The sequence below is a fragment of the Cercospora beticola genome, chromosome 1, assembly GCF_033473495.1.
Source record: "Cercospora beticola chromosome 1, complete sequence".
Taxonomy (NCBI): domain Eukaryota; kingdom Fungi; phylum Ascomycota; class Dothideomycetes; order Mycosphaerellales; family Mycosphaerellaceae; genus Cercospora; species Cercospora beticola.
In genome coordinates, this window is record NC_088935.1 from 2,954,618 (window position 1) to 2,970,427 (window position 15,810).

A 15,810-nucleotide genomic window follows, 5' to 3' on the forward strand; every position below is an offset into this window, starting at 1 on the left:
GTTGGAGCTGCTTGTGAAAGAGTCACCGACTTGACCTACGGGGATATGGCAGCCGAGCAGCGTGCCGGCGATGACGACGTGGTCATGGGCAAACAGCGCAGCGCAACTCGAGCACGGCGCGAGCGTAGAACCGCGTGGTGTCTTGGGCAGAAAGAGAGATTGACCGCGCCCAAATAAATATTGAAGGCCCGCGTCAGAACTCGTGCACCGCCACTTCCAGCCACAGACGTCCCACGGCGAAGCACATTTGTGGGAGCCCCGCCGTCAGAATTCTTGTCTCGTCACACAAGCACCACCACCACCTCTACTGTACCTACTTCACTTGCACTGCGCTTTCCCTCAAGCATTGCTTCGAGACGATCGACTCCCTTCCATTGCGCATCACACGCCCCGCGCCCCCGACGCCTCCCATCATGGCCAACCCACCAGCCGACTCGTGGGAGGACAGCATGCAGGACGACGACCTTGCCCAACAGACCCAGCAGAACCTGAATCTCGGCCAAGGACAATCGGCACGTGGAGCCAACACCTTTGTTCCAGGCGCCGCGAGCTTCACCCCAGGCGCGCAGTCATTTCAGCCTGGGCAGCAATATCAGCAGTACGGTTACGGGCAGAACTATGGCGGCTACCCGCAGTACGGCGGCCAGCAGGGCTATGGCCAGCAGTACCAGCAATATGGCTACGGCGGCCAACAGAACTTCCAGCAGTACGGCCAGGGCTACCAACAATACCAACAGCCGCAAGGACAGCAGGCTTATGTTCCACCTCAACAACGGCAAGCTCCCATGATCGCAAAGCGTGGCGAAGCTCTTCCTTCTGGAGGCCAGCAGCCTGCCGCCGCAAAGCCTGCAGCAGCGAAGCCTGCAAATGGCACAGCGCCAGTCAAGACCCTATCACTGAGTGCCGCAGACACAGGAGCAGCAGCTCCCAAGGTGGAGAAAGCAGCTGGTGGCGCCAAAGTGCTATCGCTGGGCACACCAGCCGCAGCACCAGCTGCCGCTGAGAAGCCCGCACCAAAGGAGGCCCCGGCCAAGGCAGCTCCAGAAGCCGGCAACAAGGTGGCAGCAGCCAAAGCCGTCGAAAAGACTGGCGAAGCTGCACCAAGCAGCGGCAACACATCCCCTGTGGCGTCGGGGCGCTCTTCGCCCTCCCGCGCTGAGACAAAGGCAGAAGCCCGAAGAGTAGAGTTGGCAGCTGAGGAGCAGGCTAAAGAAGTTGACGAGGCTGATCTTCGAGAAATGTATGGCAAAGAGCACGTGAACGTAATTTTCCTGGGACACGTTGATGCCGGCAAAAGCACACTCGGCGGCAGCATTCTCTACGCTACAGGAATGGTGGACGAACGGACAATGGACAAGTACAAAAGAGATGCAAAGGACATGGGACGAGAATCTTGGTACCTGTCGTGGGCACTGGATCAGACCAAGGAGGAGCGTGCACAGGGAAAAACGGTCGAAGTCGGAAGAGGATTCTTCGAAACGGAGAAGCGAAGATACTCGATCCTCGATGCACCTGGACACAAGACATTCGTGCCCAACATGGTGTCTGGTGCTTCGCAAGCAGACGTGGGTGTGCTGGTTATCTCCGCGCGAAAGGGCGAGTACGAGACTGGTTTTGAACGAGGTGGCCAAACCCGAGAGCACGCTGTGCTGGCCAAGACACAAGGTATCAACAAGCTGGTCATCGCTGTCAACAAGATGGACGATGTCACCGTGCAATGGTCTGAGGAGCGATTCAAGGAGTGCATTACCAAGCTCACCACATTCTTGAAGGGCTTGGGCTACAACCCAAAGACAGACCTGACCTTCTTGCCAGTGTCCGCGCAGACTACAGTTGGTATCAAGGATCGAGTTCCGAAGGATGTTGCGCCTTGGAACGACCAGCCTTCGCTCCTCGAATTCTTGGATAACATGCAGAGCTTGGAGCGTAAGCTTACAGCGCCTTTCATGATGCCTATCGCCGCCAAGTACCGAGACTTGGGAACCATGATCGAAGGCAAGATTGAAGCAGGAATTCTCAAGAAGGAGAACAAATACTTGATGATGCCAAACCGAGCCGAGATCCAGATCAGCGCACTCTATGGTGAAACCGAGGATGAAATTCCGCATGCGACAAGTGGTGACCAAGTACGACTCCGAATCAAGGGCGTGGAAGAAGAAGACATTGCACCAGGCTTCGTGCTCTGTTCACCGAAGCGTCCCGTGCATTGCGTCAACCAATTTGAGGCGCAGATCAGATTGCTCGAGTTGAAGTCCATCATTTCGGCCGGATTCAACTGTGTCTTGCACGTGCACTCTGCAACAGAAGAAGTCACATTCGCCGCGCTCCTGCACAAGCTTGAACCAAAGACCAATCGCAAGTCGAAGAAGCCTCCAGGATTTGCAAAGCAAGGCATGAACATCATTGCCCGATTGCAAGTCACTGGAGGCGCTGGCAGTGTTTGCGTAGAGCGCTTTGAAGACTACCCACAACTGGGCAGATTCACGCTCAGAGATCAGGGTAACACTATTGCCATTGGCAAGATCACAAAATTGATTACCGATGCACAAGAGGCTGCGGAAGGAGCTATTGCTTAAGTGGGTTTTCGTTGTTTCTATTCCAGAAGGATGTAGCGAATGCATCGGGGCGGCATCACGAGTTATAGAGTTGGCGACTGCGAAAGACGCCATAACGATATTGATGATTGGCGACGGGAACATGTAGTGTAGAGCAGTTGGTAGCCTCCAAGAAAGATCACGCTCTGCGCATGTGTTGTAGTCGTTGAACATCTACCAGTCTATTCCTGTCATTCTGTGACGTCTCTGTACCTGTGGACGACGCTTCTTACAAAGCGACGCATGCAGACATGCTTGAACTGCTTCTTCCTAGCGATGTAGGGTGTGGCAGGAACGCTAGCCACTTCTCACCTCAAACAAAATGGCAGCCATGTCGGCATAAATTAGATGTGAGTCGACATCCTCCGCCTTTCACAGCTTGCTCAACACAGCATCTGCACCCGAGACCTGGTCAATAAAGATTAGTCTGCGGATCGGTGCTTGCACAATTCGTTCTTCAGACTTACAGTAACCTTTCCAGGCTTACTCTCCGCATCAGCAACACTAATCGTCCCATCTTTCTCGATGACCATAACCCATCGACCATTCCTCTCCCCAGCACTCCAACCAAAATTCTTACTGAAAAATGTTTTCGTATCGCTCATAAATAAAACTTTACTATCCTTCGTTGCTCCATTAACCTTTGTACAAATAGATATCAGTAAGTTAAAGGCGCACACGAAAGCCGACATTTGGCTTGTCTTACCTTTCCCCAAGCACTCATTACAAATGCATCATTCGATGAAATTACTACCACCAAATCGATTCCTTTGGCTTGTAATTGATCGATCTTTTGGAGAAAAGGCGGGAGATGGAACGCCTGACAGCCTGGAGTAAAAGCGCCGGGGACAGAGACAAGTACGACTTTTTTGCCGGCGAAGTTTGAGGAGGCGTCGTAGCTTTGAGGTAAACCGCAAGCGGTGGGATCGGGATCTGTAGTGGTAGGGTTGAGTAGGAGAGCCATATGTTAAATTATATTGTGGTCTTGGAGTACGAACCAGTTATTGGTACCCAGCTAGAATAATGTTAGCTTGTCGGTATCGAAAAGAAAGGTCTGTATACGGCTGTCGTACTCGAATTTGACGTTGGGTGGGAACTTGTCGCCTTTTTGCAAAGGCATGTTGGTCGTTTGATTGTCAGAAGGGCGATGACTGCGTGAGAGCGATTAACAAATGGTTGACTGAGCATACAACAACGTCATGTTCGAAATGTCGGCATAGCTGTCCGATGCAGCCCCGCTGAAACTTGCATCCTCGGCATCACCGGCAGGACTACAAAACTGATCGTGGAAATTTAGTATCGAGGGAGTGTCAACAAGCAGCAGCACTTAGAAATGAGGACGCTGATCTCAGGTAAAGGCCTCTGATTTGCGCTATTCTATTGTCGCCCATCTCACCTACTCGTACCGTTGACAATCAACCTCGCTCCGCAGAGAAGGAGGATGGCGGAGGCGGCAGGCTCACATCAGTTCCCTGTGTTTCCTGCCTTCGTAATCGCTTGAGGGACTCGTCGCAAGGTGGCAGGGGGAATGGTGAGCTGGCTAATGTGTTCACGACAGCCGTCGTGCCTGGCTGCTCGGATTCGTCCAGACTTGTTCCATGGCGTGACCCAGGTCGACTATGTTGTGTAGGCATAACTGTGCTTATTTGGCTCGCACGCAAGTGATGCATTGGAGTGGGTGATTGTGTATCAGCCTGAGAAAATCTGCCCGCGTCGCGTTCGAGTGCTGCAGTGATTGGGTCGAAAGTCTGTTGGAACATGGGATCGTAAGCACCTGTCATGATATCGGCTCCGTCAACATCGCTGTTTCCCAGTCGCCATTCTGCGCTATCCTCGTCCTCGAGATGGTGCCCATCTTGCGACTCCTGGACCAAGGTCGATCGGCAGGGAGATCGGGTTGATGCGTGTTGTAGCCCTTCTGGCAAGGTATCACGAGTGCGTTCGTCGATCGTCCCGTCAAGCGCATGGTCAGACTCGCTATCTCCGGAGTCGTCTGAGCCATTTTCACAGCCCTGAGTTGCTCGTTGCTTTGGCGAAAGTCCTTCAGCTCTTCTGTGTTTCCTAGGAGTGAAGATGTGCCTTGCGGTCCAAACGCCACGACCGAAGTCTTCCTCGGGTTCATCGTGCCGGGTGGTCTGCTCTAGCTCGTGTCCTTCAAAAGAGTCATCCAAGAGGTAAGGAGCATGTTCGAGCTGCTTCGTGGCCTGGAGGTTGATGCTGCGTTCTCGGAGCGGCGAAAGTCGATCTTGATGTGTAGAGTGTCTGCCGCTCCTTGAGAGATGGATACTCGAGGGTGTTTGTGACGATGGAATTTCTGTTCTGCGGGGCCTTTGGGGCGTCTTCAATGATGCTGCAGAGCTGGCAGTCGTGGGCCTCGTGCTAGGCGCTTCGTCGTCCGATTTGTCAGATGAGCCGAATAGTAAGTCTTGCCGCGATTGCGGAGAGCTAGCTATCGACAATAGGTGTCGGGCATGATCAAAGGTCGCTTGTGAAGGCGTCTTCCCTCTGCTGACATGGTCCACTGACGGCAAATGCTTCTTTTCGGACTGGTGCATGTTCGTTCCGGGCTTCATGGCCGCTGAGCTTTTGCGTTCTCGTTGATGCATGTCGCCACGCTCTTCGTTGCTCTTCGGCGACACGTCCAGATCGTCAGGCTCAGTGGAATCAGGCCGCACGAAGTCTCGCCAATTTTGCGTGACAGTGGTCTGCTTCAACGCCTTACCGTACACCCTTCGCCGTTTCTTAGGCGGCATGTCGAAGTTGTCATTGTAGTCGCTCCCTTCTTCATCACTGAAGTTGGTAGAGTCCTTCGCGCTGGGTTGCGGTGTAGATTGGACGAAGTCAATCTGCGTGAGAGTGGACTGATCGTGCAGCGAAGATGCTGACACTCGTGGCCGCCGTGGACGGATCGATGTTCTGCGTGGCAAGAACTTCTGTTGCCGCGGTGCGCGTGCAATGCGGACGTGTTTGCTCACGGGCATTCCGTGCGGCGGGCTGTGAAGGTCGAGCTCTTTGCAGGTCGTGCCTACCTACAGTCGATTGATGTGATTGAGTGATTTGGTGATTCGTTGATTCTGTGATGATTCCGTTGATTCTGACGATTCTGGGGCGATTCGGACTGATTCGCGCGGCAGGCGGTAGACGCGTCGGGATGCAACGCAAATGACGCGTTTCTTGATGAAGGTCACATCACGTGTCCCCATCAAATCTCGTCGGTCGTTCATCCCTGGTCGTGGTCTTCTCTGCCTCTACGTCAACAGCACCTACGCTCACGAAAATGACGGCGACAATAGATGCACATGCCAGGCCCCCGGAATCTATGCGTGAGACGTATAAGAGATACCAGAAAGCGACTACGGAGGCAGTGCTGAGCCAGCCGGATCTCATCCAAATTGGCCAGGAAGCAGATCGCTACGATGCCGCCAGTCACGATGTGGGCGTACCGGCCAACCTAAGCGGTGCATTCGCTAGTTTCTTGGATCGTGAACCTGAGCCATGTACCTCTGCAGATTCTGCATGTATTGGCAGAGTCTACGAAATCCCTGGTGTACCAGGTAAGACCAATTGAGTGTGCCAGCACACGACTTGTATTTCTTCTGAACGAGGTAGGCTTGTATATATATCCATCGCTACTCTCATCCGCAGTGCAGCTTGAATTGCTCGACAAACTTCTGCATCGGGATGTATCGAATCCTCGTCACAGCACGAATGTGCATCGCTTTCATCGCGTAGAGTATCCCCCATCCGAAGGCACAGGATCGTCGGCCTCTTTCTTCTCGCCAGCTGCGACTAGCACAATATTTGAGCCTCTTGATCCTGCTGTTCACAAGCCGTTCGGTGTCCAGCAGTTCTGGAACAAAAAGCTCCGCTGGATCACACTTGGTGGCCAATACGACTGGACAGAAAAGCAATATCCGTCTGAAGATCCACCCGAGTTCCCTGCTGATATCAAGAAGCTGGTGGAAGACTTATTCCCGATGAAAGCGGAAGCGGCTATTCTGAACCTGTACTCGCCAGGCGACACGCTGAGCCTGCATCGAGATGTCAGCGAAGAAAGCAATCAGCCCTTGGTCAGTATCTCCATCGGCTGCGACGCCATTTTCATCGCTGGTCTCGAGGAGAAGGATGTATCCGGCGGGAACTGCTCTACCGCTGCCATTCGTCTGCGGTCGGGCGATGCCGTGCTCATGAGCGGTCCAAGCAGATACGCGTGGCACGGAGTTCCGAAGGTGAGTTAGCATGCATGGTCAGGAGAATCGCACTGGTTATGTTGGCGCTGTACCAAGATGTGCCGCTGAACGAGCCTCGGGGGTGAACCGATGCAATGCATTAATGATGTACGCTAACCAAAACTCGCCTCTCAGGTGCTTCCGAATACCTGCCCAGAATGGTTACAATCATGGCCTGCTGCGGAGAAAGCGCCGCAATATCAAGTATGGAAGAACTGGATGGGGGGCAAACGGATCAACCTCAACGTCCGACAAATGTTTGACTGACTCTGCTGGACTCTGTCGAGCACGATCAAACTTTCACGATACAGATCACGTTCTCCATATCGCGGACTTACCAACGGCATTGCCTTAGCGCGCTTGAGTTTGTGCAATAGTACCTGGTCGGCACGTGGCGGGCCGCGGGTCTTGACGAGCATGCTGCATAACACGCAACGTCACCCCTCGATTCTGGGAGAAGCGACGCATTTCGTGAGATGCGCGATTGCATCTAAATCAACTGAAGGGCATGCCTAATGTCCTACTCAGCAGCTCAGTCATCACCGTCTCTCGCGGACCCACTGCCGAAACTCTGTTTGTTCATTAACTGGCTGACACGAATTGCGCAACTCGTATCCTCGATGTCAGGCAACGGGACTCCACGCTCTGGTGCATTCTACGAATCGATCAAATCAGGATATACCGGACCCAACAACATATGGGTCAGTCTACTAGTACCCCGCCACGAGAGGGGAGCTGCTAGCTATCCTCGGGCAAATCGGAGGACGACCAGCCATGGCAATAAGTACCCAGTTTCGCATTGTTATCGTACACAGCATCCCCGTTCGATGCGATTCTGACACCAAACAACATACAAGAGCATTGAATTCTCCATGGCTCCATTCAAACTGCAAAAGCCATCGAACAGAGAGCTTTTGGGCGGTGACCTGCTAGCTCAAGCCCTCCGCCACCTTGGTACCGATGTAGCATTTGGTTTACATGGTGGGCACTTGGATGCTTTCCTGGTTGGAGCGCACGAGGTTGGCATCCGCCTAATTGACACACGGCACGAAACCACGGCGGTGCAGGCGGCTGAAGGATATGCCAAAATTTCTGGCAAAGTCGGCGTATGCTTTGTGACTGCGAACAGCGGGTGCGCAGACATTGCGAACGATGGTTCTATAAGGTCTAATTCGAGTATAGCTTCTCCAATGGACTCCCGGGCCTTGCTACTGCCTTTGCCGATCGCTCCCCAATTTTCTGTGTCACTTCCAGTCCACCTTTGCAAGACAGCGAAACGAACGCCTTGCAAGGCTTTCACGATCAGGTGGTTGTAAGTAGACCTGTAGGGGCACGCGGCTGTGTTCTTACCTGCTTCCTTCCACTAGTCGTTATGTCTACACTCACTGACAATTGCTCCAGGTGGCCAAGCCCATCACGAAATTTGCGCACAGAGTTACAAATGTGGAAGAGATCCCTAGAATCGTTGCCTATGCTTTCAGAGCCGCCAGTGAGAAAATGCACTCCGAATCTGTTTCATGCGCAAGCAATTCTGATCGCGACCATAACAGATACCGGTATCAAGGGACCAGTTCTGATCGATTTCCCTATCGATGTTCTGTTTTCACCTCCGCAAGCACATCGTATTGCCTACGGTGCCGTGGGGGTGGCCCCAGCGTCTCCTCCAGCGCCTGATCCGGCTGCTCTTGATAACCTATTGACAGCATGGAAAGCAGCCAAACGACCTGTCATAATCAACGGAACAGGCGCTAGAGGTATTGCGAAGGGCCTCCAGGCGCTTGCAGAAACCACGAACACTCCAGTGTTCTATTGTAAGTTTTCCTAGCAGCCATTTGGAAAAGCAAAAACATTGATTATATTCCCACCAGCGAACAAGCTCAGCACGCCCATCCCTCACGGCCATGAGCTTCGAGGCGGACCAGCCATGAACTTGGCGGCGTTCGCTGGCAGTGCTGAGCATGCAGATTTTGTGCTACTTCTAGCCGCACGTACAGGCTTCCTTCTTGGTGGTCGAAGTGGTGCAATTATTCCAAATGGCGTCACGCTAGCACAGATTGACCTGTGGGTGTCACCAAATTTGTCATGTGATTCGTTCTTGAGAAAAACGGAATTGCTAACTCATCTTACTTTCTAGCGATGGAGGTGAAATCGGCAAATCGCATGCAGTCGACATCGGTATCATCTCTGATGTCGGCTTGTTCTGCGATGCATTTGTTGCGAAAGCCTCTTCTGCTAACTTCCCCCGCAACGAAGATTGGATCAAGAAATGCTTTGCATTGAACAACTCTCCATCACCATTCGAGAAGGATGAAAAGGTCATGCCAGATGGCCAGCTGCATGTAAGTCCACAAATACAAGCTCTGCGACTCCTGGTGGGCAATAACCTGACCATGACAGCCGTATCACGCGTTACATCAAGTTATGACGAATCTACCAAAAGATTCCATCATCATGTTCGACGGAGGCGAGGCCGGTCAATGGGCCGCTATGACTGCAGAGCTCTCTCAACCTCACGTGGTCATGAATTCCACTGGCTACTTGGGCTTTTTGGGTAATGGTTGGGGTTATGCCCTTGGAGCCGCTGTTGCAGACCCATCCAGGTATGATCCTCTACCCGCCCCCCATCAACGTTGAACGTCGGCTAACGCGCACCTTCTAACTTCACAGACTGATCGTCAATTGTCACGGTGACGGTTCCGCTGGTTTCCACATTCAAGAGCTGGACACATTTGCTCGCTTCAATCTTAATATCTTGACCATCATCACAAATAACTACTTCTGGGGTATGGCAAAAACTGTTTTGAATCCCCCAGCGCTTTCGCTAACTACCGCAGGAATGTCTGTCAACGGACAGGACCTCCTTTACGATAAGACGACACCGGCGCGACCAGCTGTACAAATGTCCAAGGCATGTGCCTACGAAGTCGTCGCCCAGGGCTTCAACTGCGCGGGCGAGAAGGTCACAGAATACGACCAAGTCGGTCCAGCGATTCAAAGGCTCTCGAAGGCAGGCCCAGCGTTGTTGAACATGATTGTGAGCGTCAAGCCGACGAGCCCTGCGACTTTGTCCATGGTTGGCGCTACAAATGATCCGAACGTAAGTCTTCGCTTCCTCGCTCGATGCGTAAGCAGCTACTGACACATTCAGGTGATTGTCGTACCCTACTATGATAACGTGCCTCGGCCGTATTACAAGGATCAACCTACCAACGGTCAGTCGTGAACTACGTAGGATGAGCATCTAGAATAGCGTGAAAATGCAGGAAATACTTCGCCTGTGAAGGGAAAGCTGACGCGAGCATTTTACCAAGTTTCTCTTTCTTTGCTCTGTAACTTCTGCTTCACGTGCGATCCTTCAATATAGAGGCATGTGCGTCTTATCATGGGGAAAGCCAGGGAGATTTTAATATCTTCGGTGGCAGCTGAAACTGCGTTTCGACGAGAGGCAAGGTACGACTCATGAGCGAATCGTCATTTTCGTTCTTCATGGTTTTGCTATCGTTGGCCCATCTACTGAGATATGAAGATGATGCCAAAGATTTCTGTCCACATTCGACCCGCTCTTTCATGCAGATATCGAGGCGGGAGATACAGGGACTGATTTTGCTCTCTCGCGCTCGCAGAATCCCAGTGAAGGGGTCTGACGCTAGACTCGGCACCATGGAAAAGACTGCTTCGTGTGTGAGCGCGATGGAGAGAAAGAAGAGAGATGGGGACCAAATTCGTCAGTGTCGTTCTGCGGGTGCACGGATCTCCCGCAGCTTCCCGCTTTTTGCATTTGTCACCAGACCAATTCCTCCGTTCTTTTCCTACACTTCAACACCACCATGTGAACCACCAACCATTACGATGCAGACCGATTCAATCGCAAACTCCGACTGGGATGTCGTAATTGAAGGCACTGGGTTGCCGCAGTCGCTCCTCGCGCTGTACGTGCCCTCAGCTCGTGCACGCTTTGGCTCAGTCTGACTGACGCGCGAAGCTGGGGTTAAGAGCACTGTCACGTTCGGGCAAGAAGATCCTGCACATCGACCGCAACGGCTACTACGGTGGTAACGAAGCTTCGTTCGGGCTCGCCGACGCCGAAGAGTGGGCAGCAAAGCATGGCGGACCCGCGACCGCCGACTCGAGCTTCAGTTATGCCTCCGTGAACAGGCCACAGAGCACTGGCGAGGCCCAGCTGGCAAGACCGAGAGCGTACGAGCTTTCCCTCGCACCTCAGCTGCTGTACAGTCGCAGTTCGTTGCTTGACGTCGTGGTTTCGTCCCAAATCCACAACCAGCTTGATTTTCAAGCGGTCGGCTCGTGGTTTGTTATCGACCCCAGCACAAACGCCCTCGCTGCAGTACCGGGAAGTCGAGAAGACATTTTCAGGGATGACAAGATTGATATGCGAGCCAAGCGCTCATTGATGAAACTGCTTCGGTCGTTGAATTCAGAAGATCCAGGCGAAGAGCTGGGAACACAGTCCGGCTTGGCTTTCACGAATCACCTCCAACAGCAATTTGGACTTCCTCCGGCCTTGCACTCGCCAGTGCTGGCGCTCAGTATGAGCATGTATCCACCACAGGACATCACAGTTGAGTACGCGATGCCCAGAGTCATTCGTCACTTGCGCAGCGTAGGCGTGCATGCCCCCAGCTGTCCAGCATTACTGCAAAGGTATGGTGGGCTGGCAGAGATCATACAGGTCGCATGCAGAGCGAATGCCGTAGGGGGAGGTGTCTACGTGCTAGGTACTGGAGTCTCTAAGATTCAGCCTGCGCCTGCTCACGACGATAAGCTGAACATTGAGCTCGACAATGGCGATCATATATCAACGCGCTGGCATGTTGGCGAGGGAACATCAGTCACCGCTCTTGAAGAGGATCAACGCCGCGTGGTATCGAAGAGCATTTCCGTCGTGGGCTCGTCGTTGAGCGCATTGTTCAGACCCCTTGCAGCGGGCGCTGTAATACCCGCCGGCGCTATTGTCATGGTAGCCGGGGACAGCGACGCAGATCCTCCTGTCTTCGTTGTAGCTCATTCGAGCGACTCTGGCGAATGCCCAAGTGGTCAAAGTACGTCCTTCCCTTCCATTCAAAATCCCCAACATGATGATCCAACCTACGAATACTTATCTACATTGCCTGAATCGCATTGAAGAACAAAATCTCTGACAACCTGAAATCAATACCCCAATGACCCGTCTATCTGCTTGCGCTACTAGCGGACCATTGGCTGACAAGAAGCTTCAGGTATTCTCTACGCATCTGTAGCTTGCGAACAACAAACAGGTTTTGCGCGTCTAGAGCGGGCGATTGGCACCTTGCTGGAAAGCTTGCCAAACGATGGAAAAGGCACAATCCTGTGGTCATTGAAGTATCAGCAAACCTACACGTCTCATCAGAGCGACGTTCAGCAGAACGATCGCATGATTCTATTGCCCAAGATATCCCCTGATCTGGTCCTGGAGGATGGCGTTGTAGAGAACGTGAAGGTGGCGTGGAAGCAGATCATCGGAGAGGAGGATCTTGGCAGCTTCATGCGTTTTGAAGCGAGAGAAGACAACATGGACGATGATGATGGAGAACACGAATCAAGACAGCGTTAATCTACGAATACATCAATGACAGAATCGCCAGCTTGATTTATTTCTCACCTGTATTGCAAATGGATGATCATTCATACTGTGCACTGCACTGCACACGTTGCACACGGATGCTCCCGTCCTTGGCATTTTTGACCACTCGCAACTCGATGTGGACCGCTTCTCTCACGTTCTCTGCCCACCCTTCCAGCGCTTGGACATATCAGCGCAACTATACCATGCCTGGACGAAAGGAAGACGTGGAGCCGCATCGCGCGGAGATCGAGGATTTGACGCACAATGGCCACAACTGCGAGCAGATCGCTGCCGCGCTGAGGGCGAAAGGACTTGAGATATCCGCAAAGACCATCAGCCGCTATCGTGTGTCTTGGGGCATTCGAAAGCGTGCTGAGCCAAAAACAAAAGGGCGGACATGTAAGCAATCGAGAAGAAGGCGACGCCAGGAAATAGGCTGACACAGGACTTGCAGTTCCCAATCGCAAGAGATTCTCGACAGGACCGACCAAGCAGTAAGTGCCATTTGGAGAAATGTTCTAGCACACGGCACGCCTGTGCGGCCCTGGGACGTACTGACGTTCATTTCTGGCAGCGAGCAACAGGAAGCTCGCAAAGCTGAGATTCTATCGAGGCACGAACGCGGAGAGACAGCTGAACAGATTGCTGCTGCATTACAAGCGCAAGGTGCAGAGCTGCGCAGTGGGCCATCCACAATTACACGACTGCTAACAACATGGTATGCCATTCCATTCTCTGTCATCTTATGGGTATCACTGGCTGACCTGCAGCAGGGGCCTCATACCTTACGATAAAGCGAGAGCGCGCGGAAAGCACTCTGTGGCGCAAGTTGCCAAACGTGCTGAACGCGTGACTACCCCTAAACCTCGAAAGCCGCGCGCACCGAAGCAGATCGCGGTACCATCAAATCCCGCAGAGGTTGTTCATTATCCATCCGAGTGTGCTTTTGGGCCGAAGAAACGAGCGGCCGGTACTACTACATCTATTCCAGACAGCAACTTCAACATCGACCCCACATTCGACACGGGCCCACTCCCTGATGCAAACGATGATGATGGGGAAGATTTCCCGCAGACAGCGCAGCAAGACCCACCCTCGATGAATGTCGCTGCAGAACTCATGTCGGCTGAAATGCTTGTGGACTTGGCGACTTCCACCCTGGCGGCCGCCAATCGAGTGAAAGACCTCTACGTTGCGCGACAGGCGGGGCATCCTCTTCCTGGCACATCAATTGTCCCGACAGACGATGACATCGCCATGGCGAAACAGAAGGTCAGAGAAGCTGCTGCTGTCATGCACGACCTCGCAGTACCAAATATCACGTAGCGAGGGGCGGAAACGACTCGCGACTGAGGACTGGTCGATATAGCCAAGAGCCTGTGCCATGGCGGCCTGATGAAAGCACTCTTGGATAAGGGGAGTTCTATTCATGAGTGAAGTACAAAAAGTACAAAAAAATACGGAGAAGAGACCACGCCAATTTCTCATCGCCTCGCACTTCCGGACATTCATATCGTCGATCGCTGAACACTTCTCCGGAAGCTGCATGCAAACGCCACTTTGCGCCATTGGAGTAAGTAGCAACTGTTCGCTAATGGGGCACTCCACCGCCCGGTCTGCCGTTGTTCAAATAAGTGTTAGCAAGCTGAGCTAACAATGGTTTTGCCACAGGTGCAGCCTTTTCCCAGGTCTTTTGGCCTTTGTGGACAATGTTGTCCATGTCGAAGCCGCCATGTTTTCCGTTTCGCGGCTTGCTGCCTCTGCGTCTGTCGTGGTAGCCGTCGTATTCGTTGTCATATTTGTCGTCTCGTCTCCGGTCATCGCGTCTCGGGTCACGCTTGACAGCATAGCGATCGCGATCACGGTCCCGCCTGGCGTCCCGGCCATCGGTTCTGTAGCCACGCTCGTATGGGTCATCTCGTGCGGCGCGGCGTGGTCGGTCGGTGCCATAGCCAAAGTCCTCTTGACGACGTCTGTCCCGATCGTCTCGGCGTCGTGGTGGCGGATCGTATTCGTCGCTATCTTCTGGAGGATACGCAGCTCGCCTGGAGCGACGACGAGGCGGCTCAGCGTATGGATCTTTACGACGGACTGGTTCCTCATCGACTGGATCTCGAACTTTCTGACGTCTCGGTGGCTCAATGTCATCGTAGTCATCTCTATGTCGGTGACCGTGCTTTCGTGCTACAGGGGCAGGCTCTGGATCCGCATCATATGGCGATCTCCCTTCCTTGCGCTGTCTGCGTTCATTGGCAACGGGGACTTCGTCATCGTAGGGATTCCGGCTTCTTCTCGAGTGCTTCCGATCAAGTGGGCGAGCTCCATCTTCGTCATCAGAGGGCGGGTTGGAGGCCTTCTTGCTCTGATACTTGCGGTCGGCATCTCGATCGGCGCCCACGTCTTCCTCTCGCGAGCCGCGTGCACTTCGGTGCCGCCTCGGATACTCTCCATCTGCGATATCTGGATAGCCATCTTTCGCTTTGGCACTCGGTTTCTCGCGAGTGGACGTAGGCTCAGGTGGCGAGGGATGATCTCGATGATGCTTGCGTCCACTGGTAGCATATTGCTTGCGATCGTCACCTATCGGAGGCGGTGGAATCTCTGGTTCAACTTGTGGTTTCTCTTTCGCCGCGGGCCTTTCTTCTTTGTGCTTCCGTCTGGGCACATATTCGTCTTCTTCATCACTCGCATCGTAGATGTCTCGTCTTCGACTCGCACGAGGTGGTTGAGGTGCGTCGTAAGACGGGTCACGCGTTTTTGTCGTAGGTCTCCGGTATATTTCATTATCATAGTCGTCATCGTATCGGTCTCGTCGACGTTCCCTCGGTCTGGGCGCCAGAGGATCGTCAGGATAGCCGGGCATGCTGTATACGGAGAGGCAGAACGTGGATGCTGCCGTGCCGTCGACGCTGCTACTCGTCTTGATCAGGGTCTAAGTCTAGGTGGTGAATAGCTTCTGGTGTGCTAGTAAGGACCAGCAGGACGCATGAGTTTTGACCGCAGGGCCAGCGGCTCGACTGCGTGAGCTCAGAATGCTTGCTCATCCCGTGCTGCAGCTTGACGTCGTTGGACCCCACCAAACCACTGCCAACAGCCGGCAGAATAATTCTTGCTGCAGCTTGCCCCAGTGCTTGAAAGATCGTCACCTCGGCCCCGGCTTTCAGCGACTGGAACCACTTGGCTCGAACCAACGCCAAAATCAAGGGTCTCGAGCGACATATGTTGCACAACGTCGATAGCACACAGACAGTCTTTGAGGATATGCCACGTCTGATGTAAGGCTCTGATAAGTCCATCCACGTCGTTTGACCATCTACTGCCCAACAAAGTTGTCTGAATCTCGCCGTCATGCCCTTGCGAAACTACTAGTGCACATTCCTAT

General features: G+C 53.2%; 8 protein-coding genes across 8 annotated transcripts; 5 read left to right on the plus strand and 3 right to left on the minus strand.

Annotated features, from left to right (window-relative positions):
- Nucleotides 1-413: 413 nt before the first annotated feature.
- Nucleotides 414-2,576, plus strand: SUP35 (translation termination factor GTPase eRF3; the record flags this gene model as incomplete). Its single annotated transcript, XM_023593781.2, has 1 exon — nucleotides 414-2,576. One exon carries the CDS (start codon nucleotides 414-416, stop codon nucleotides 2,574-2,576), a length of 2,163 nt encoding a protein of 720 aa, XP_023459308.1.
- A 390-nt stretch (nucleotides 2,577-2,966) lies between these two features.
- On the minus strand, nucleotides 2,967-3,714 carry RHO25_001172 (uncharacterized protein; the record flags this gene model as incomplete). The annotated part of the gene is made up of 4 exons (XM_065602084.1): nucleotides 2,967-3,002; nucleotides 3,062-3,235; nucleotides 3,301-3,527; nucleotides 3,657-3,714. The coding sequence occupies 4 exons, from the start codon at nucleotides 3,712-3,714 to the stop codon at nucleotides 2,967-2,969; spliced, it is 495 nt and encodes a 164-aa protein (XP_065458156.1).
- Nucleotides 3,715-4,009: 295 nt separating this feature from the next.
- Nucleotides 4,010-5,575, minus strand: RHO25_001173 (uncharacterized protein; the record flags this gene model as incomplete). Its single annotated transcript, XM_023593783.2, has 1 exon — nucleotides 4,010-5,575. The coding sequence occupies one exon, from the start codon at nucleotides 5,573-5,575 to the stop codon at nucleotides 4,010-4,012; it is 1,566 nt and encodes a 521-aa protein (XP_023459306.1).
- A 296-nt stretch (nucleotides 5,576-5,871) lies between these two features.
- RHO25_001174 (uncharacterized protein) lies at nucleotides 5,872-7,090 on the plus strand (the record flags this gene model as incomplete). Its single annotated transcript, XM_023593784.2, has 3 exons — nucleotides 5,872-6,148; nucleotides 6,204-6,823; nucleotides 6,959-7,090. 3 exons carry the CDS (start codon nucleotides 5,872-5,874, stop codon nucleotides 7,088-7,090), a joined length of 1,029 nt encoding a protein of 342 aa, XP_023459307.2.
- A 605-nt stretch (nucleotides 7,091-7,695) lies between these two features.
- On the plus strand, nucleotides 7,696-10,046 carry RHO25_001175 (uncharacterized protein; the record flags this gene model as incomplete). The annotated part of the gene is made up of 10 exons (XM_023593785.2): nucleotides 7,696-7,955; nucleotides 8,006-8,135; nucleotides 8,225-8,312; nucleotides 8,374-8,634; nucleotides 8,692-8,884; nucleotides 8,958-9,162; nucleotides 9,221-9,423; nucleotides 9,491-9,606; nucleotides 9,658-9,920; nucleotides 9,972-10,046. The coding sequence occupies 10 exons, from the start codon at nucleotides 7,696-7,698 to the stop codon at nucleotides 10,044-10,046; spliced, it is 1,794 nt and encodes a 597-aa protein (XP_023460149.1).
- Nucleotides 10,047-10,672: 626 nt separating this feature from the next.
- Nucleotides 10,673-12,416, plus strand: RHO25_001176 (uncharacterized protein; the record flags this gene model as incomplete). Its single annotated transcript, XM_023593786.2, has 3 exons — nucleotides 10,673-10,752; nucleotides 10,817-11,883; nucleotides 12,061-12,416. The coding sequence occupies 3 exons, from the start codon at nucleotides 10,673-10,675 to the stop codon at nucleotides 12,414-12,416; spliced, it is 1,503 nt and encodes a 500-aa protein (XP_023460148.1).
- A 215-nt stretch (nucleotides 12,417-12,631) lies between these two features.
- On the plus strand, nucleotides 12,632-13,754 carry RHO25_001177 (uncharacterized protein; the record flags this gene model as incomplete). The annotated part of the gene is made up of 4 exons (XM_023593787.2): nucleotides 12,632-12,827; nucleotides 12,883-12,922; nucleotides 13,003-13,146; nucleotides 13,202-13,754. The coding sequence occupies 4 exons, from the start codon at nucleotides 12,632-12,634 to the stop codon at nucleotides 13,752-13,754; spliced, it is 933 nt and encodes a 310-aa protein (XP_023460147.1).
- Nucleotides 13,755-14,019: 265 nt separating this feature from the next.
- On the minus strand, nucleotides 14,020-15,291 carry RHO25_001178 (uncharacterized protein; the record flags this gene model as incomplete). The annotated part of the gene is made up of 1 exon (XM_023593788.2): nucleotides 14,020-15,291. The coding sequence occupies one exon, from the start codon at nucleotides 15,289-15,291 to the stop codon at nucleotides 14,020-14,022; it is 1,272 nt and encodes a 423-aa protein (XP_023460146.1).
- Between the last annotated feature and the right edge of the window lie 519 nt (nucleotides 15,292-15,810).